The sequence below is a fragment of the Chenopodium album genome, chromosome 16 (assembly GCF_948465745.1).
Source record: "Chenopodium album chromosome 16, dcCheAlbu1.1, whole genome shotgun sequence".
Lineage (NCBI taxonomy): Eukaryota > Viridiplantae > Streptophyta > Magnoliopsida > Caryophyllales > Amaranthaceae > Chenopodium > Chenopodium album.
The window spans coordinates 50,498,004-50,520,617 of NC_137849.1; the positions used below are offsets into that span (position 1 = coordinate 50,498,004).

The 22,614-nt window shown below is 34.9% G+C and overlaps 1 protein-coding gene across 1 annotated transcript; it reads left to right on the top strand.

The window, feature by feature from the left end:
• The first annotated feature begins 5,196 nt into the window (after positions 1 to 5,196).
• On the top strand, positions 5,197 to 8,388 carry LOC145585856 (uncharacterized). The gene is made up of 2 exons (XM_081642567.1): positions 5,197 to 5,505; positions 6,288 to 8,388. The coding sequence occupies exon 2, from the start codon at positions 6,367 to 6,369 to the stop codon at positions 7,906 to 7,908; it is 1,542 nt and encodes a 513-aa protein (XP_081498693.1). The 5' UTR covers positions 5,197 to 5,505; positions 6,288 to 6,366; the 3' UTR covers positions 7,909 to 8,388.
• Positions 8,389 to 22,614: the final 14,226 nt, after the last annotated feature.

Genomic DNA, 22,614 nt, shown 5'->3' on the forward strand with positions numbered 1-22,614 from the left:
TTTTGCAGGGTTTTTTTTTTCACTCTTTTTTTTTCTCTGTTTCAGTGTTACTGTTAATGTTTACAAAAGCGGTTGGCTTAATCCGGGTTTTTAATTGGGTTTCAGAGTTACGCTTTGTCGGGTAAGATTTACTGAATGACGCGTGGCATTCTGGGGTCTTAGGAAGTGCCACGTACTAAAGTACGTGTCAGTTTTTCTCTTTTACTTTTTTTTTTTTTTTTTTTTTGGTATATCGTATCAATCCTTTCACAAAAAAAAAATAAAAAAATAGGATAGCCATTTTGAGGATGGGGCTTTCTTTGGGAATTTTCATTGGAGTTAGTGTTGGGTTGTTGTTTCAAAATGTGACCCAATTATATTTCTACAAAAGAGCCCACTTTTGTCCCCATTTTTGCTTAGTAAAGATCCGGATAATACAACTTGGATTATTTTGCATTATTTTGACTAGACATGCTTGATAATGTATAGTCAATTTTAACTGTTAATTTTTCTAAAATATGCTTGTAAATGTGATGAAAATATTTTGAAAACATGCAAGAGGTCAAATCAAACATCTTATATACTACGAAGTACTTTATAGTAAGAATAATAAGATGGATAAAGTAGAGGTAATTAGAATGATGGAGTAATATGGAGTTGAGGGAGTACTTGGTTTGATCTGATACATTGATAGATAGTGAAATAGATTATCTAATCATTAGAAGAATTACAACTAGATTTGAAGCGATCTAATTAACTTTGTGGTAAGTAAAGTATTGTTCTAAATGAGAGGTAAATATGCAATAAGTATGCTTCAAGATTAGCTTGAGATTTTCCTTTGGATTCATAAACCATAAGAAACGGGCATAGAAAACAAAGATTCTGTACATAAAGGTGGTTTAGGTAAGAATACATAATAATGGAGATTTTATTTACATGTCTTACTCAATCCTTTTCTTTAGGTTTAAGAGTCCTTAACCTATAAGTAACATAGAGGGTGTTACTTTAAGATCGTTAATTGTTAGTTTAAGCAAGCTCATAGGTTGAATGATCTTAATGGCCTTGATTTATTATATAATTAAACAACATCATATATCAAATCAAATCAAATTCAACACCACCTTTATGATAACGCACAATAAAATTTTGTTAGAAAACTTATAAAAAACACGAAGGAAAAAGTTTCCTAACGCCCATAATATTGCATAGCGAAAATTGTTGAAAAAAAGTAGAACTTCTTGGATCCATAAATAACGTCCAACATTATTAACCGAGGTTTAGATCTACCACAGTAATTGTGTGCAAATTGTACACTTCTAAACGACTAAACCCAAAATATTTATGCCTCTTTTGATTTGAAGCCTTAGCTATTACTTAGACTAATTTTTGAGTTCCATGAGAGACGAACTTAATAAGAAAATGATATTTAATGGAGAAACCAGAATAGAACAGTTCACCTAAGTATTCCAAATAACTAATCAAATGGCTAGTGCTATTATTAGGCTATTGATGACTCATAACCTAAACTAGTTATCATGGACAAAAAATACCTAAAAGATCTAAATCAGAACATCCTAAAGAATATCTAAAATTATTTTAAGGGCAACCCTTATTTAATAGTCACATTTCCTTCCCTACTATATAATATGACTATATGGGTAATTGATTCAACAATTCAAGTAAATGTTAGGACACTAATTATTGAACAAATACAATATACTCCTTTTGCCCTTAATTATTCCTTAATATATGTACTATCTCTGTTACAAAAGTTATTTCCTTGTTGCACATAATAAGAAACAGATTTATGGAGGTATTCGTTAGATTTTATTATACTTTTCTACTAAGGGTGCGTTCTATTCACTTGATTTTTACTTATCTGAACTTATCTGAATTTATTAGAACTTATTTTAGTTATAAATTAAATTGGGTAGCCTTGATTAACCCTTATCACAACTTATCTGAACTTATTTTTCCTGGACTTATCTTATCTGAACTTATTAACCCTTATCTGAACATATTAACCCTGAAATAAGTGGAAATAAGGTGAATAGAACAGGGCCTGAGTATTAGTTGAGTGAAATAAACGAGAGTGAAAAATGATCTGATGAGATTTAAAGTAAGGTTTTAAGAGTGAAATTATGGTCTTTATATACATTTAATAATAATAATAATAATATCCATGATTAAAAATAAAATAAAAAAATAAAAATAAAAAATAAAAAATGAAAAAAGCATCTCAATGCTATACCTAACACTTCATTGTTTTTCCATTTATCACTCTATTATTCTCATGTGATAAGATCCATATCATATGTGCTAAATTAGTAATTTATATATACCTAATTACCTCTAAATATCAAGGTTATTCCAAATCATAATAGCTAGAATTGCCCATATCGAGTGATGTTAACTTACACTTAACTCGTTACATATTTTATTTTCATAGCTTTTATATGAGAGTGGTCAGAATGTGGGTCCCTTTTGTTGCTACTTCCTGTTGTAAGATCTCATTCATGCATAATTCTCTATATAGTGGTCCATAAAACTCATGAGAATCGGCCACTTCTAGTTAATGAGGTGGGAACTTTATTGTCAATTTTGTCATTGATACTTTTGAAAGTTGGATCCAAGGGTTTATTGTTATGGTTAACAATTGGGTAGTCATCCCCTATTTCGATAAACGTAGGTAAATAGGAAAAAAATGAGTTGGTGAACGTACTGTTAAGCATTCAAGCGGGTTTATGTAAAAGAAAAGATAACGAGGAAAAGACGTATTTGAAATTGAAAATGATGTTAGTAACTTAATTGCATGAAGTTTTTAAATGGAAGGTTTTAATTTTGACATTGAGTAGAGGCCAGGGATTTGGATATCAATCATATTAGTCAATTAGTAGTGACTTAGGGCCTATTATCTTCAGCTTAATTTCAATTCAGTTCACTTCAATACAGTTCCTAATTTTCTTCACTCATAAACACTTCAGTTCACCTCCAATCATTTTAGTTCAGTTCAATAAATCAGAACGGACCCTAAGATATGGAATAAGAGGCTTTATTGAATGAGACATTTGGCAAATGATTTGAAGTTTAAGAAATAGTTTGTTTATAGTTAATGATTTGATTAATTAATATCATACTATCATTATGGGCCTGTTCACTTCAGAGCAACTCCAATCAGTTCAGTTCAGTTCAGTTCAGAACAACTCCAATCAGTTCAGTAAATGTGAACAATCCTTAGCATAGAATATATACTCTTGTAACATCAATATTTAGACTTTAAACATTAAATTTGACAAGTTTTTTGAAAAATAAATTGGTGTAATATTATTGTAATCTACTCGCATATTAAAGTGTAAAAATCGATTTTTAGAGTGAGTACATCAAACCCCCCTCCCCCCCTTCCCCTCTCTCTTGATGGGTTGGCCCCTTTCACAGTTGCACACATCTTTAGAATATGGTTTAGGTGGACCTTAGCAAATTGACATTTTAACATGGGGTGGACCATCTATACTCAATACTCTATTACTCCCCCATATTTGTACACAACTTCTGTGCTTGGAAGCACTAGACATATACCATACTTGATGCTACAAGTAAGAGGCTATGTGGACTAGAAGAGGAGGGACCGCTCTAATTGAATAATTGTGAATTGTGATCCTTATGTAGACATCAAACGTCGTTTTTAGGGAAACAGGTAAACTAATATTACACGACAATAAACATAAGGGATTATAGTAATAACAAAATATAGGCAAGATTGAATATTAATTTCAAGTTACCAACTATTTAGTTAATTATATTTTAATTTAAAAAGTGATAACCACCATCTAATATATGAGATTAAATTCTATCTACGTATATTAACAAAAATAAATTAAGAAAATACACCCGAGATTAGTCAATATGAAGTGACAAGTCTACCTTTTTAATTTTGGGTGGATGCGTCATTTTATTTCTTGTACATAGAGCATATTGAAATTGTAATGATTCACATCATTAAATCACAAACACCCCAATTGATTTTTGAAAGGAAATGGAAGGTCTTATGGTCTTACGGAAACTCAAAACCAAAAAGAAACAAGTGGGACATGAATGAAAAGCAATAGAAAAGGCAATGTCACATTCTCCTACCATTTTGCATGTCGTTCCAAAAACCTATAGCCCACTCAGACCTTCACTGTCCTAGATGAGAAATGATAACTTAATACTTTACAAATACCTTATTTACATTTACAATCTTCCTCCATTCTTTTAACTTGACCTACTCATGTCATGTGTGAGATAAAAAAAGTACTTTTATTTGTATAATTAGGGCACAATCTACTCATATCATGTCCTATAATCAAACATTTTAAATTAATTTAAAAGGTAAGGAATTCTCACCCTATTTATAGTAGCTAAAAGGATTCAAACTTAAATTACAAAGTGAATCACGAACTACCCTTACTCAGTGTAATCACTATGATGATTAATCACATTCTGTGCTGGTGTACCTTGCATAAAACAATCCTCAATAAACGAGTATCATATGTAATACGAATATACGAGTGTTAGTTTCACAAATACTCATACTATCAACCGTTACGTTAACAACTAAATCACCTCTACCCTCTACCTTAATAACTACCTATGACTCAACCGCTAAAAGCAGCTCACTATCACTAGTTTTGACAAACAAGACATACGAGTGTCATATGTAATATGGAGTACACTAAGGGCCTGTTGTGTTCCACTTAATTTCAGTTTATTTCACTTCAGTTTCTTCTTTCATAAATAATTTTTTTCAATTCTATTCACCTTAGTTCAATTCAACTCCAATCAATTCAGTTGAGTTTAATTATTTTCAGTAAATCAGAACAGACCCTAATATTGTATACCAATATACGAGTGTTGCAATTTTAATGAAAGGGATGAAATACACATAACCAAACTACTCCACCATGGTTCAGGGGGAAAGGGGTAGAAAAGATGTCACTGTCGGTAAATGTACGGACAGAAGGCCAGGGGAATGAGCTCTCCCCAAAGAAATACAGGACTAGAGTGGGACCCACGTCCATACCTGATGGGACCCACTAAATTGATACTGCTCCGTCAGAGATGGAGGGCGCTACATGGGGCCCACCTCCTTCTCTTCCTCCTCTCCTACTCTCAGTCCCTAGCCTACTACTACAACAGTATCTTTATTTGTTTTTTTCTTCCCACTTTTCATTTCAGTGACCTATTTTTCCTAAATTATTTAATTTAAATCAAAATCTCCTAAAAAATCTGGGTCACCATTGTCTCCAAAAGTGGAAAAAGGAGAGGATGAAGCAAGGTTGTTTTGTTTGTTTGTTTGCATTTTTTTCAGAGTGATTATTTTTTGGAATTTTAACCAACAAAAAATTTGAAAGAAGAGAAAAAAGTGGCTGATTTTTTGTTAACCTCTCATAATCTTTCTTGTTATTAGCCTTTTTTTTCTCTGTTTTTATTTTTTACTTGCTTTTCTTTCTGGGAACTGAACCTTCATTTTGTTCTTCTTCACTTCAGGTATTGATTCTCTATTTCTCTCTCCTTTATTTTTTTTTTTCTGGGTTTAAGTTTTTTATTTTTATTTTGGTTTTGTTTTAAGTAAATCTAGGGTTCTGTTTCTTTTGTAATCTTGAATTTTGTGTTGTTTATTTTGTTGGGTTTCTAGTGATTGAACTTTTGTTTGGAGTTTTGTTGTTTGACATACGTAAAAAAGGCCTAATCTTTCTTTCTGGGTTTTATGTTTTTTTTTTGAAGAATTACTGTTTTTGGCATTATTTGGTGTTCATTGTTCATTTAAGGTTATATTTTTGTTGGGTTTTTGAAAGTTTGTATCCAGCTGTGTGCTAGACTATGGGTTGATGATTTATGTTTCATTTTCTGAGGGTTTTGAAGGATTATGATTGCTTTGATTTTGATATTTAATGCGGATGTTCATGTTGGGTTATGTGCATTTTTGTTAAAAAATCTGGTCAGAGATTGCATTTTGTTCTCCGGCTAATTTGTGCAAAGTTGGAGGATCTTGTTTGATCTTATGTTACTAAAGACTTGGGTACTTATGTTGGCCATTGGCAATGTGCCTAAGTGTTAGACTCGGCTATATAATGAAAAAAGTTCATGATTTTGGTATAAAAATTAAGAGTACAAGTAACATTGGTGGGATCTCACCCCCATTGAAATGTCATTTTTTGTGAAAGTAATAATTTGTTGGGTTAATTTGTTGTGTTATTTTGTTCACTTATCCCATATAAGCTTAATTTTTGTGTCAGATTAGTGAATTATTTCTTCTGGCATTTTTGTAGGGGTGAAATTTCTGAGAAACACTTATTGCGGGTGGTTAAGTGAATTGGAAGCTGTTGTTGAAGCTGAATACTGATAAGTATGGAGAAGTGTAAAGTTGATGGTTATGTCTCTTTTAGTGGTTACATTAGTCATGGACTCGCTTCCTCGACTGGTGAGAACAAAACAATTGTACAGAATCCTAGAGATGCTGAGGTTTCTACTGTTTCGTCTGAAAGGTTTCACTCAGCACAGCAGACTTCTGTCAGGAGCGATCTGAGCTCAGAAACTGGACAAACCTCTAATGGAAAGAGGAAAGATCCAGATTATTCATCTGTGACGGCAGAAGTCTGTCATGAAAGTCATACCAACAAGGGGCCTGACCATAATAAGCTACTCAAAACTGATTCAGCATCATCTAAAGAAAGTGGTGAAGTGGTTCAGCTAAGTTCAGTTGATTCTACTGATCCAAAACCATGTCAGTCCTCCAATGAAGATTTGGTTGAGAGGAAACCATGTCTAACTCAATCACATGAATCAAAAATTGTTTTTCGAGAGCATGAGTCATCTGTTGTAACTACAAAATCAGATTCTACAGCTATTAGTTTGCAAAGCTCACGTCATTGTAACTTTGATCTGAATGAAGGTATGGAGGAAAATGGAGCAGAATTCCACAAAATTCCACCATTATCAGTGGTAGCAAAGGTTGGGGTTCCTATGGGCTTGCCTCAGAAACCGTTGCAGTTTGGTGGAGAGCTTGGATGGAAGAGATCAGGAATTATCAGTGCTTTCCGTCCCACTTCTGTAAAGAATCCTGAAAGAGGCAGTATAACCAATAGCAATAGAGGGTTCGACCTCAATGTTGCTGCAACAATGGATTCAGAATCTCCTGGTGATGAGACTTCAATGGACTTCACTTCAAAGAAGCCTGAAAGATTTCTCCTTGACCTGAATTGCCAAAGTGCAAGTGATGTAAATCATAAATCTAGTGCATCAAGTTTTGATCTAAATGACAATCCTGTGATCGAGGATACACGGAATTACATTCATCATAATCAACACAGTGAAAACCAGCTGCTGCTCAGAAAAAGTGTTGCAGCTGACACAGCTACTTGTTTCAGAGGAAATGCCAGTCAATCCAATTTTGAATTGAGAAGACCTTCATACTGGGTTGATCTTAGTTCTATGCGAGGCTTTAGTCACGTTCAACCCCACCCTTTTCTTGTGGCTGCCCCTTCAGCTGAGCAAGTGCAGATGATGATACCTTCTGGACTTTATATCGGAAAAGTTAACAATTTACCCCCTACATTATATCCTCCTAGTCTCCCACCACACCTTAACAATCAGCATGGTGCCGCTGCACTTCCCCAAATATCGGGTTCTGTTCTTGCAACCTACCCTGGGGCTATCCAATTCCTGGAAAGTCCTCAAGGACTGAATCCTCACGCTTTAACAAACATGAGACCGACTTTCTTTCCCAATGGTAGTATACCTCTTATGGAAAATGGAAGCAGGGGAATTGGCAACCCGGAGCTTTTGATTCCGTTGAAGAATGGATTTTTCGAGGCAAGAGAAAGGCCAGTTGAACAGGTAGCTTTGCCAGCTTCTCAAATTAATTATAGACAGATGGCCTCCTGGAACTAGGATCAAGTTTGAAAATCTTATTTATCTGATCTAACAGTTCTAGTAATGCATTGTACATAAGTGGAGTAGCAACTAGATTCTAGACTGTTGTAGATTGCTTACGGGAAGTCTGACAACAGATATAACTGGGATTTACTACACGATTGGGTCCTCGTCAGTTCATCTCTTACACTTGCTTCAGATTGGCAGATAGGCGTTCATATATGTTATGTATTTGATTCTCAGAGACGGTGAAGTCACAGTTATTGAAGTTGACTTAACCATAGAACTGCAAGTGTTTGAATCTTGTTCTGACATTGAGGTTAGTTCTGTACAGATTACTAGTTTGCTGAAGGTTTGCATTCTTCAATTTGATCTAGCAATGTTTTGGGATTTATTTGATGTTTGTAAGCCTTTGCTATCCATGTTTCCTAGACTTTTCTTGTGCCTATTATGATACATTCTTTGCTTATTGCTCTCAAATGTTTGCTTTGCAATTAGTCGGACATCAATAGCATGTCTTTCTGAGTCATCGCTTTTTAAGTTTTTATCACATGAAACCTACTTCATGTATGTTCATTGTTTGTGTTTTTTTGTTGTGAATAGTTGATGTTGAAGCTCACAATTTATAGCTGTAAGATGCCCCTTTTGATATGCTTTGATAGAATGAAAATCCTCATACAAAGTTGAGTGATTAAGCATTAGCTGCTATTTAGGGGAAAAAAAAAAAAAAAAAAAAAAGCTAAATTGAGAAACTACGACTACTACTCTTTGAGACCATCGAGTTTTCATTGAGCTTTTGCCTTAGTGAAAATTTCAAAATGGTGACTTCTGATTGAGACTATAGGCATACAGTTATGTCCAAGGAAGTAATAGCAACCTTCAAGAACCCCCATAGAATCGGCTTCATCCACTACATTCATCGATCAATGATCTGTCAGTAGTCGGCCACCTTCCCCATTCTCCCCAATGCCTTAGAAATTTCAGAATCATCAAATGAACTGAAGGTTTGTTAATTGTATCCTTGGCTCCTCAGTGGCTCAGTATAAGCATGATTTTCAGACGCGTTATACTCTGCATTTCTTGTTACCTTTGGGAGAACACTTCCAAAGGTTGGTTGATAACACACTGTAAATCCCAATTAACTAAACTAATATTTGGTATGAAAATTTTCTTTAATCCTAATGATGCTTTCTGTTGTTTTGGCTATCTGCCTTGCAAAAACACCAACATAATGTGTTGAAGCTATTTGCGGATTACTTGAGTAATGTTACGATTAAAAATCTAACATGTTAGGTGCCTAACACGTTTGACAAAAGTTCCCTTGAAACAGGTATTTTAAAGAATTGACTGATCAAATACTACCTCCGTTTTTTATTAGTTGACACGTTTTGACTTCAGCACTATTCACATATCTTCCTTTGACCATGTTTTGTGATTTATATATAAGGAAAAATATAGTCAAGTGGGATCTTGTTAGATCCGTCATAATGTATGTTTTCAAATTATCAACTTTTTATAATTTTTGCTTATCGGTAATTAAAGATATTAATGCTTTAATTTGTACATTAGCAAACGTGACTAAAGAAACGTGCCAACTAAAAAGAAACGGAGGAAGTATAAAATACACAGCTTTTTGATTGAATTGATTACAGTACTTTAACAACTAAAATTTACCAAGATTGACAAGGGGTGGAATACCAATTTTCGCAATGTACTTTATAAACTATGGGACACCATCCTTTTTTAGAAAAAAAAAAAAAAAAAATTAATAAAAAAGGCTTGTGAAACATGGACCTTGGGCTCAACTTGCAGTTTGTCCTTTTTCTTTGGGCCCAGTAAAATTACCAACAAATTTTTAGTGGCCAGGTAAGGAGAAGCATTATACTGTACTAGAATCTCACACGTATCAATCGGATTCAATCTAACAAACAAGACCTCGTGTGAGGGGGGAGGTTAGGGAATCCCAATCCAAAGAGTCGTTAGTGTGAATGTAATGAGATAACAATGCTAATGTTTTAAAATTTAATACGAAGTATTTATTTATATGATTAATTGATAAAATGGAGGGAAAATAGGGGAATACGTGTAGTCATTTCAATTCATCAAGTATTAAAGAATATTTAATGAATTGCAAATAGTGATTTAGGTATTTTCTGAATTATTGAAATTGTTGCAAAAAGGTTGTAACATTATCATTTATTTTATATTTGACAAGGTTGACCCACCTAAACCATTTAAAGTGACATTAAAATAAAAGTAGCTAACACTATTTAGATCAAATCAAACAATAAGGAAACATCAGTAGAAAAGTAGAAAGTATAGCATATTTATTTCACCATAAATTCATTATATTTTTTAAGTCCGTAAAACAATAGATGAAGGGCCTATTTACTTCAGCTTAATTTCAAATCAGTTCAATTCAGTTCAGTTTAGCTCCAATTAGTTCAGTTCAGTTCAACTCAGCTCAGTTCAATAAATGTAAACAGGCTTGAAATCATAGGAATCAACAGTATTATAGGCAAATATGTTCATATTATATATCGTACACTAGCTAGTTACTGATTTTATGAATTTAATAGTAACATACATTTCTGAGATTGGAAAGTTTTGTTTACTAAATCTCAAGAGTAAATTATTCCAACTTCCTCCTACAATAAGCAAAAGACAGTGGAAGTCTCAGTTCTTTTCGTACTTTCCTGGTCATATTTCACACTTTATATTATTTTCATAAAGCTGTTATAAAGCAGTTACATGCTGCACTACAATTCATCCACTTCCTTCTCTTTTTATTTCATTTTTAATATTTATTAATTTTGTTTATAGGAATTGTAATAAGTATGCTTTAGAATGAAGAAATGAAAATGATGGGTGTAATTCACTAGTTTTTGCATGTTATATTACGGGATGTAACATGTACTTTGGACCATCTAGCTAGGCTGGTTTTCACTACAATTTCACTTTCCTTTATCTCAAATTTACAAATAATTTAATTTTTATATTTTTAGAAGGGATTTATTTGCATAGCCATATGTCTTATTATGTTATAGATGTACCCATCTACCAAGTAACTGGTTTCCTATGATAGAATTAGTAATTAGATAGATAGATGATTAAACAATGATGATAATATCCCATTTCGATCCCTTTGTTTACAAGACCGAATCCTTATGATGTACGTAACTCTCCAAGGCGTATCATCATCACCTCCATTGGCAAAGTTGGGAGAGGACAGAGGAGGTCGTTGGGAAACCTAGTATTGTGTATCGCCTATTAATCTAATTATTAATCTAACTATTTACAGACTTAATCTTATTGCATTATCTCTTTTAGAGAATTATATCGACCATGAGTAATAATAAGAAAAAGCTAAAATATAATTTACATCATAATAATTTATTAAACAACTTAGGGACAAATAGAGAAATTTATAGAGTACCCCTTTTGTAAATCTATATTAGTAGGCAATTAGGCAGGATGTAGAACTACTTAATTACCACTTAAAAATAAATGCAAAAAGGTGAGCAATATTCTACTCTTATGGTGTGAATGTGATACTTGACAAACATCCATCTTTGACGACAGAGGTCAGACCGTCAGATCTACACGATCACACACCAAACTTCAAACATTTTTTTTTTAAAGTTTATTTTATTACATTATTTTTTTATATTTATATATATATATATATATATATATATATATATATATATATATATATATATATATATATATATATATATCTTTTCGGAGGGTTGAATAAATAAAGATGAATATTGATTATTGAATAATAAAAGGAGGTAGGGAATATCAGCGCAGACCATGGCATTAGCATCGGTAACGCAAGGATCTTCGCTAGCTTTTCAGTGAATCTTTGTTTTATTTTATTTTATTTTATAGCACTTTCATAATTTATTACTTGAAGGCTAGACCATACATGTCAACAAACTTGGTAAAAGTTTTTGGATAGGACATAAATTTCTTGTCTATAACATTGTCTTTACAACGGTGTCTAGGCAAAAACAAGCTAAATTTGAAATCATTAGACTAGACCATGCATGAATAATTACGATACATACACCCTTAAAAAAAAATTAATAATAATAAATTAAATGGTGTTCTCATAAAGTTGGCCATTATACAACACATTATCCACCTAAAAACGCTCTCATGGAAAACGCTCTCAACCAAAATTCCTCCCCTCAAGAACAAGATCTAATCCATCGTTCCACAAAGAAAACAAAACGCAAAATCACACATTTAATTTTCAATAAGGAATCCAATGCTGGAATTAATCCTTCTACTGATTTGGAGGATAATTCAAACAACCACCATTTCCCGCCCTTGATGTTTTCAAAGAACCCTCCTGGAAAACCCCTACAGAACTCGTTCAAAGAAATGGTTCTCTCTGACAATATCATGGCAAACTTTGCTGCTGCCCTGCATACTGTGGAAGAAGATGAAGTTTCTGATGATGACGAGCCCCCTGACCATGTTATTGATGATCCAGTAATCCTTTTTTCCAAGGAGGAAAAGCGTAGAATGAGGAAACCTTGGCAGCATACCCTCATAATCAAGATGTTCAACAGCAAGATAGGGTATATGTCTCTGATGAAACGTTTAAAAAAGAAATGGGAGTTAAATGGTGGTCTGGTATTAACAGATATAGGCCATGACTATTTTATAGCAAGGTTCTCAAATCTTGGGGATTATAATCATGTCTTAACTCAAGGCCCTTGGATGTTGGATGATAATTATCTGACCATCAGAAAATGGATACCCAATTTCATACCAGATGATGCTCCTTTGCGCTTTCTCACTGCCTGGGTTAGAATTCCACATCTAGCTGTGGAGTATTTTGACAAGGAATGCTTGCAAAAAATTGGGGAGAAGATAGGGAAAGTAATCAGAATAGATAATAACACTGCCTTGGCACAGCGTGGGCAATTCACTCGTCTAAGTGTGGAATTGGATTTATCCAAACCAATACTTTCAAAATTCTGGCTGCGTGGTAAAACTTGGAGGATTCAATACGAAGGTCTCCGTATGATATGCTTTAATTGTGGCAAGATTGGTCACCAGGGTGAAGCATGTCCACTCCATAAGGCTGCAAATATGGATGAGGATGAGATGCACATCACAATGCAGCTAGCAACAAACAGGAAAATACACCAATTCCTACTCATGACAGGAGTGACTATGGAGATTGGATGATGGTCAAGAAACCTCCACCCCGGAGGCGTGCAGTTAGACAAGAAAAGAGTCAAGCTAGCCCTGGCATGGTGGTGCAAAAAGTCAATTCTGTTGTGGTTCAAAATCAAAAAGTCAACAATCAAGAAGTCAATGGTCAACTTGGGAAGTCAACAGGATCTCGTTTTGCAGCTTTGGAGGATCAAAATTTGGAAATTTCGGATGCTCTGGTGAACAATTCTGGTGTTTTGAATAAGGAATCACTGAATTCAAGGGATGTTAATGAAGAAGTTATCAATTTGGGGGAAGATTCTCAAAAAGATAATTTTCTTGTCAAAAATATTCCTTTTAATTTGGGAAAAGATAATCACAAAACAAGATCTTCTAGCCAATCTTTAGGAGGTTCAAAACAAAGACAGGAAATTAGGAAACAAAATCCTAACAATTCAAAAACTATCCTAACAGATAGAACCAATTCATCCCAATCTTTGACTCCTAATAACCCGCATTCTAAGGCAACAGCTGGAAAAGAAAATTCGAATATTGTCTTTCAAGCAACTGAAAACGCTACACCTTTGATGCCCACAGTTGACCTTAGCAAGCAATCACAAGCCACACATGTCTCAGCCACGCCTAACCTTGATGCTGCCCCTTTCGAAGCCAACCATACTGAACATTCCCCCGGAGAAAATAATTTGTGCAAGTCACTTGATGGAGGACCCATACTTGGGAGTGGCAGACCCCCTGACTCACCAGTTGGAGATGGAGATACATTCATGGTCGGTGTCGAGGCAAATGACACCGGAACTAATGGTGACACTCAAGTTACCATTTGAAGTCAAACAAGCCTTGCGTTATTTTTCTAATGCATATCAATCCAACTTTCCTAATTCCCCGGATCTTATGAATAGTTCACACAATCTTAATGTTGATTCCTATCTCATCACGTGTATGGTATGGAATGTGCAAGGGGCTGGAAGTCGTGAGTTTACTTCTGTAATCAAAGAATTAATTCGAATTCATAAACCGTTGGTCCTGACTCTTGTTGAAACTCACATGGGTGGTGATCGAGCACAACAACTTGCTGCTATTTTGGGGTATGATGGTCACACTCGTGTGGATGCTGCAGGCTTTAGTGGTGGAATTTGGGTTTATTGGAAACCCGAATTAGTTACTATTGATCCAATTGTGAAAAACAGTCAATACATCACAATGACAATCACAAAAAGAGGAGAAGTACCCTGGTATTTCTCAGCTATTTATGCAAGTCCCGACCCCTCCAAGAGACAAGAGTTATGGCGTGATTTAGCTAATTTTGCACGTAACAACAATAAATCTTGGTTGCTCGTTGGGGATTTCAATGAGACTCGTTATGATTGGGAGCGTAGTTCTAGCAGTGCTAGTACTTCCAGACGTAGCCGCCAATTCAATCATTGGGTTCAAGAGAATCAACTCCTAGAGGTTGAGTTTTCAGGGCCTTCTCATACATGGGCTAGAGGGAATTTTGTGGACACTCGGAAAAGTGCTAGATTAGACAGAGCACTCTGTATAAGTGAATGGGGCATACAATTTGACAAAGCTCGAGTAAAACATCTTCCAGCTCTCCACTCGGATCATTGTCCCCTACTTATTTCTCCGAATGGATTTGCACCTTTGACCTCGATGGATCGCCCCTTTCGCTTCCAGGCAGCATGGATGACACACGAAAAATTCACTGATTTTCTCTCAGAAAAGTGGGACTCCTCGGCTCCTTTAATTCCTTTGCTTCATTCTCTTTCGATTGACCTTCAAGACTGGAATCAGAATGTATTTCATAATATTTTTCGTGAGAAAAGGACTTTGATGGCTAGAATTCAAGGAATTCAATCGAAACTTGCTCATGAAAGGAACTCGGGACTGCTCAAATTGGAGGCAAAGTTGCGCAGGGATCTTGATTTGGTACTTCAACAGGAAGAACTCCTATGGTACCAAAAAGCACGTGTGAACTGGTTGCAACATGGTGATCAGAACACTTCGTTCTTTCACCTTAGCACTGTGGTCAGAAGATGGAGAAACAAAATAGTGGCTATTAAGAATGATGATGATCTTTGGATACACGACAAGGATGAGGTAAAAAATTTAGTAGCCAATTATTTTGCTAAATTGTTTACTGATGATGGGGAGGAGGGAGAGTATAATATTCCTTCGGGGGTGTGTACTGATATTTCGAATGAGGATTGGATGAAGTTGAGCAGGCCTTATACAAAGAGTGACATCGAATTTGTAGTGAAAAATATGGGATCACTTAAAGCTCCGGGGCCGGATGGTTTTCAAGCCCTCTTTTACCAGAAAAATTGGGATTTGGTAGCACCAAACATGACTGATTTAGCCTTAGCAGCACTAGCAGGGAAGGGGTTGCCTCACACTCTAAATGAAACATTTTTTGTCCTTCTACCAAAAAAGGACAACCCGGAACTACCCTCCCAATTTCGTCCTATCGGACTATGCAATGTCACATATAAAATCATCACCAAAGCCATTGTGAACCGCATCAAATTAATTCTTCCAAAAATTATTGCACAATCACAATCGAGCTTTGTTCCGGGAAGGCAAATCACGGACAATATTGTTATAGTTCAAGAAGTCATCCACACCATGAAAAGGAAAAAAGGGGGCAAAGGTTACATGACTGTCAAGATAGACTTTGAAAAGGCGTATGATCGTCTTAAATGGGCTTTTATTCGGGACACCCTTGTAGAAATGAATTTTCCTTTGATCATGATTGAGGTGATTATGGAGTGTGTCACATCCCTTTCTATGAGAATACTTTGGAATGGAGAAAAAACTGATTCTTTTTTTCCGTCTAGAGGCATTCGTCAAGGCGATCCTCTCTCTCCCTATCTCTTTGTTCTTTGTATGGAGAGACTTAATCAAGTCATAGAGGCTGCTATTGTTGCGGGACATTGGAAACCGATTTATGCAAGTCGGGGTGACCCATGCTTTCCAATTTGTTCTTTGCAGACGATCTAATCCTCTTTGCCGAAGCTTCTTTAGAGCAAGCTAATGTCATCACAGACTGCCTCACTAGATTTGGTAAAGCCTTGGGTCAGAAGGTAAGTTTGCAAAAGTCTAGAGTTTATTTCTCTAGAAATGTCTGCCAAGAACAGCAAGTTGCAATTTCTGATGCGTTGGGGATGGAGGTCACTTCTGATTTGGGTTTGTATTTGGGCATGCCAACTTTAACTAGTCGAGTAACAAGGGAAACCTATGCTCATCTCTGTGAAAAGGTGGATAGAAGATTAACGGGATGGAAATCTAAATACCTCTCGTTGGCTGGCCGAATCACATTAGCCAAGTCTACGCTCACCACTCTTGCTAACTATTCGATGCAAACAGCTAAGTTACCCCGTACAATCTGTGATGAAATAGATAAAAAAGCTAGACGTTTTGTATGGGGTGGGAATGAAGAAAAAAGCAAGATTCACCTCCTTTCATGGGAGACCCTCTAACTCCCTAGAAATAAAGGTGGCATTGGTTTACGTTCTGCTAGACAATCCAATTCGGCCTTTTTAACCAAGTTGGGTTGGAGAGTTATCAAGGAACCCACAGCCCTTTGGTCTAGAGTTCTTCGCTCAAAGTATTGCAAGGGTCGATGTGATCTTGACATGTTCACTCCTACCAATAACATGTCTAATGTTTGGCGAGGTATCACGGACAATGCTTGTTGGTTGAAGAAAGGCTCGAGCGTAGCTATTGGTAATGGCCGCACCACATCTTTTTGGGATCACTGCTGGGCAACAACCACTCCCTTGCGCGAAATCTGCACATCTACTATCCCATCTTCCATTGATAAAGCATCAGTTGCTGACATGTGGGACAGTGAGGTGGGGTGGAAATGGGATCTTTTCTCTAGTCTTATACCAGCCTATGAGATTAAATGCATTGCTTCTCACGTTTTGGTAGAAGATACTGCAGCATGTGACATTATATATTAGAGAGGGGCAAAGAATGGTGGCTTCTCTGTCAAGTATGCGCTGCAATTAATGAAAGATCATGAGAATATCCCTTCAAACTCAAAGTGGAGTTTAGCATGGAAAACACCAGTCCCTCAGAGAATTCGCACCTTTCTTTGGTTATGCTTCCATGACCGTGTGCTTTGCAATGCCAACAAACTCAAAAGGCATCTTACAGAAGACCCTTCTTGCCATAGATGCAATCAACACACTGATGAAACACTCTTACATCTGTTAAGGGACTGCCCTGTAGCTCGAAAAATATGGGAAAATGTAGGTGGTACAGCTTATTACCAATCCTTTTTCACTGGTGACCTGAGCACTTGGCTAATACGTAATCTGGAAGCTGATGGTTTGATCTTTTCTGAGAAATGGCCTACAACATTTGCAACTACCCTTTGGTGGATTTGGAGGTGGAGGAAGAATGCTATGTTTGGTAATTTGGAAGCAATTCCTGCTGACATCCGTACTTTCTTGCACTCTAAAACTGATGAAACTTGGAAAGCTATTTCTGGAGAACAAGATTCAAGGCTGCCAGGTTCCAGCACTCGAGGTTTGAAGTCAGCAGCACTCATCAAATGGATAGCTCCCCCAGTTGGCTGGTTTGCTCTAAATACTGATGGAGCAGCGAAGGGAGCTCCAGGCCTGGCAGGAGGAGGTGGAGTCATCAGGGATAGCACAGGCAAATATGTGCGTGGCTTTGCAGCCAACTATGGGATCTGCACAGCCTTCAAAGCTGAACTTCGTGCTGCGGAGATGGGACTTAAGATGGCATGTATTTTGGGTATCTCGAAGCTAGTTCTACAGATGGATAATCAAACCTGCATTTAAGCTTTAAAAAATCCCGAGCACATGGGAGGTGAATGTGTGCACATTCTTAACAATTGTCGTAGTCTAATTAGTTTTCTTGGTTGTAATTTTAACATTATGTTCTGTTTTAGGGAGGGTAATAGGGTGGCTGATGGTTTAGCCAATTTGGGGGTCCATCTTGAAGAAGGGATAGTTTATTTTGATACTCCTCCGATCGAAATAAACGCTCTTCTAAGGGAGGATGTCATAGGTGTGGCTATGCCACGTTTCATTTTGTAACTCGTTTTGTTGTTTTGAATAAATGGGCTTGGCCCTCATTTGCACCAAAAAAAAAAAAAAAAAAAAAAAAATAAAGTTGGCCATTATAATCCTGTCAAAAAAAAAAAAAAAAAAAAGAAAAAAGGCCATTATAATGCTATATAGGTTGAATTAGCATTTATTTGCATGTGAAATATATTGAGTATGATGCTCTCCAGGCTCTAGCCATTCAATAACCAATAAGACAACGAGGCAACGAAATTAATAAGGATTGCAAACACATGTGGTTCTTCTCTTGATGGGTTTATTCCCTTACTTTCCATTTTAGTCTCCTTACTTCATCATTTCTACTTTAGACTAGCTTTATTAATCAATGGATATAGATCAACGTTTAATCCATGACTAAGCTAGAGAAGAACATCTCTAACACGAATCTCAACACTCCCCTCCGTTCTTTTTTTATTATTATTTTCAATTCTAACGACTTTATTTGTCTCATAAAGAAAAATTTCAAACCAAAAAATCTAAAAATTAATAGGCTTTATTTCCATGCACTAATGCGTTTCGCTACTTAGCCTATTGTTTAGAGTCAATGAAAATCTACATGTGAATGGTCACGCTTTGGATAATATTTAGGAGATGATTAAACCGACTTTATAAGCATAATATAGGATTGGATTTACATGTATACTTCAGAGTTAATGTCAACTAAATTTGGCATCGAACCTCTCATTTCTTATTAACGGGTGTACTTATCTCAAACCCATATAATCCCATCCACCTTTTAGAGTCATTGTTTCTTAAAGTGTCTCAAAACTATTACTCCATAGTACGAATAGTAAGAAAACTAAGCTTTACCTACCTGATAAATTTGTTTTGTTATACTCCAAATCAAACTATATATTCGTGCATCATCATCATATTTCATATTCTGCAAGTCCCTAGATAATAAGGTTCAATATAATTCTATATTCCAGCTTCGTACCTATAAACCAGTTCCATTTGACAGACTGTACAATTTCTTGCATGCTTTGTCTCTTTTGTTATTGGAGACAACATTTTAGATTTAATTATACAACTTAAATTGTTTTGCATGATAAATGCTACTCCAAATCAAACTATATATTTGTATTGTTTTGCATGGTCATGTGTATTCCAAATTATAGCGCTTAAACAACTTCACAAACGTCTTTGAACATTTGTTTTTGGTGGGCCTATGCTACATCCACACTTTAGGTCAAATAAGCTCTTATATGAGGGGTCGTGATAAAGTATATAAACCGATCTTGGGCTTAGACTATCAATTTTTATTTTTTGTTTTTTGTTTGAGTGAAGTGTGTACTTATATGTTTATAAGCTAGTTGCGAGTTTAGACAATACTTTGTTGTCAGAAACAGACCAAACCATTTCCCCTGGTCTCTTAGCCAGCCTATGCCTTGTTTGCTACCTAGTCCTCTTTTTTAATCAACATCTCATTATTGCACATTTGCATTGGCGTGTTGCGGCATTGCAATATGCTACTAGTAGTGAAAAATACGTAGTAATTGATTTCCGTCAACAATTTTTTACATTACATTTTCAATACATAGTAATGTAGTACTCCGTATCAACTTAAATCACTTAACTATAGCTTTTATTGTTACCTTTTATAACATGTTCCTCTGCGCTAAGGGCATTCCCAATGCGTAAGGGACTTTCAATTTTAAGATCCATTACATAATGCATGTGTTTTCATATTAAGAAATACTAATAAATTTATCATAAACAAAAATACGGATATGTTCTCATCTTCAGCTTAGTTCAGTTCAATTCAGTTTTTAATTTCCTTCTCTCATAAGCAATTCAGTTTAATTCATTTCACTTCAGTAAATCAGAACAGGCCCTACTACTCCAATACGGAGTAATATAATTAGAATTTCCAACATGAATCGTTTTAGCAAAACGGTTACAAGCAAATATATTCGAATCAAGATGGAAATTGGTATTCTAGATCAAAAGGGTCTTGTGATATAGACTTAACTTGGACACCCACATGCATATCCTAGAAGATTTCTAGGACCACCCTCTTTATATTAATATTATTATTGGGTGGAAAATTAAACTCCCCTCTGTCTTTTAGCATATTCCTTATCTGCTTGCTTTGCGTCGCCGTTGATTCTTGTGGATATCCATATTCTTTGCCCGTTTACACAATTTTGGCCCGGAATGAAAGGGTTTTATAATTGGATATATACGAAGTACGTAGTATACACTTGGAATAGTTGAAGCTTAAGTTAAACCGACAAGATTAATTAGATGCCTAACACTTTAGTTATTGATATCTTATTAACTTAAAGCAAGATATTAATACACGTAATATAATCATAGACTCATAGTCAACAATCAATAGGAGAATGGTCCAACAGGAAGGTAAAAAGTATTAGGAGCAAACCCATTACTCTAAATGTTTAGTACAAAATTCAAAGTTTATAAATTTTAACATTTAAAACTTAAAAATCAAAATTAATATAGTGATCAAACATTTTAATCTTGTTCTACTTAGCTTGTAAATAAATTCGATGTTAACTTTTCATTAAAAGTAATACGAGTTTATTTTATATCTATCTAGGTCAGATAATTATTAAATTCATTTAACGTATGCATTTATAAAACCCTCGTAATTAAGAGGAGCCTAACTCATTTGACGTAAGACATTGGAAATCCATCCCAAACAGATATTAATAAACAATAATGATAGATTTGGATGAGAGCACAAATGTCAATTTATGAGACTGCGTTATCATGGGATTACTCGAGAATTGTTGATGATGTACGTATTAGCTTAGGTTTTGGTCCAAACGGTCATCAAATTGTTATATTAGTATTAATTAATATTATTATGATTCATACTAGTGAATGCTAATGCTTGACACATCAGCACTTTAGGAGTGATAATATTCATAGATATTCTTGTTGTATTATTAAAACATGAAAAAGATAAAGATAAAAAGAAAAGGGAAGGAGAAGTTTCCCGGAGTTTCCTTCACCATAAGCAACCAAAGTATAAGAAACATCAATGTTATGCAGAGAAAGTGGCTATTAATAGAAACATACTTACACAGTAATTACTTAGCAACTACGTCTCTATAATTTTTTACCCCATAATAAGGATGTGCATTTTCATCCGCTTTATCTATTTTCACCTATCTGAATATATCTATTATTATTGTACTTATTGATCATTAGTTTAGTCATTGTAATATATGAAAATAAGATGAATAGAATAATTGAACTAGAAAGTATATTATTGTTAAAATTATTCATATACAAAAATATCTGAAATCGAACGTGTACGTTTGTTTTACATTCAAATTTTAATTTCTTCACTTTTTCTTAGAAGATTCAATTTAATGCTACCATAGAATATAACTATCAGTTTCTACTTTCCATTTGAAGCCACAGTGAAACACAAAATAAATGCATATTAAAATTATAAAAAGCAAAAAGGTTGTTGGAAAAAAAAAGTAAGGGGAGCCTTCATCCAACCTGTTTCACGATAAAGCAAAATTAAAGTTTGGTTCATTTATTTAATTTGAAAAAATTTATACCCTTTACATATCCTTGTTTGTCAATAAAATTAAGCAAATTGAAATTATACAATCAAAATGTTGAACTTTTTGGCTAAAAGTCTTGACAAATCTACACCGATAGCATATGGATTTAGTATATCTTCCTTTAACCAACTTTGGTCCTTTGGAAAGTAACTTAAAATGTCTCCTTCGATCTTCATGCTAGACCATGGATTCGTATATTCAAACCAGCATCTTACTATTTGAATTATTCAAACTAGCATACTTCATAGTTAGGGCCTATTTTGATTTATTAAACTGAATTAAATCGAACTGATTGAAGCTGAACTAAACTAAATATTTTATGAGAGAAGGAAATTATGAACTAAACTGAACTAAAAATAAGCTGAAGAGAACAGACTCTTAGTAAGATCTTTGATGAAAATGATAAGACTGAAGCTCAAACTCATTCATATAAATAAAGACTTGTGAAATTACGTGTTATAAAAAAGAATGAAACAATCCTTTCTTTTTTTTTTGTTATACACTATATAACATAAAACTATATACTACAAAGCGTTGGCGATATTTAACCTAACCAGATACATCAATAGGTAGTGGGTCGAGTTGAAAATTTTAAATCAGACTTTTATCTAAAAACAAAGGGAAAAAATGGGTATTTTTCAAGAGTACTCGGTAATCACTATAGTAGTGAGTAAATGTTTTTACAGTGTACTTGTACTAAAGAACAATTGAAGATTACAGTGTGCAATTTCTTTCCTGATTGATGAACAAGAACAAGAACAAGAACAAGAACAAGTAATTGTGACACACAAATTCCAGCAAGTTAAAAGCTCTCTTCTAATTTTGCTCCACCAAACAATTAAAATCACAACCTACTCATTTCATAATGACAAACACCACATTCT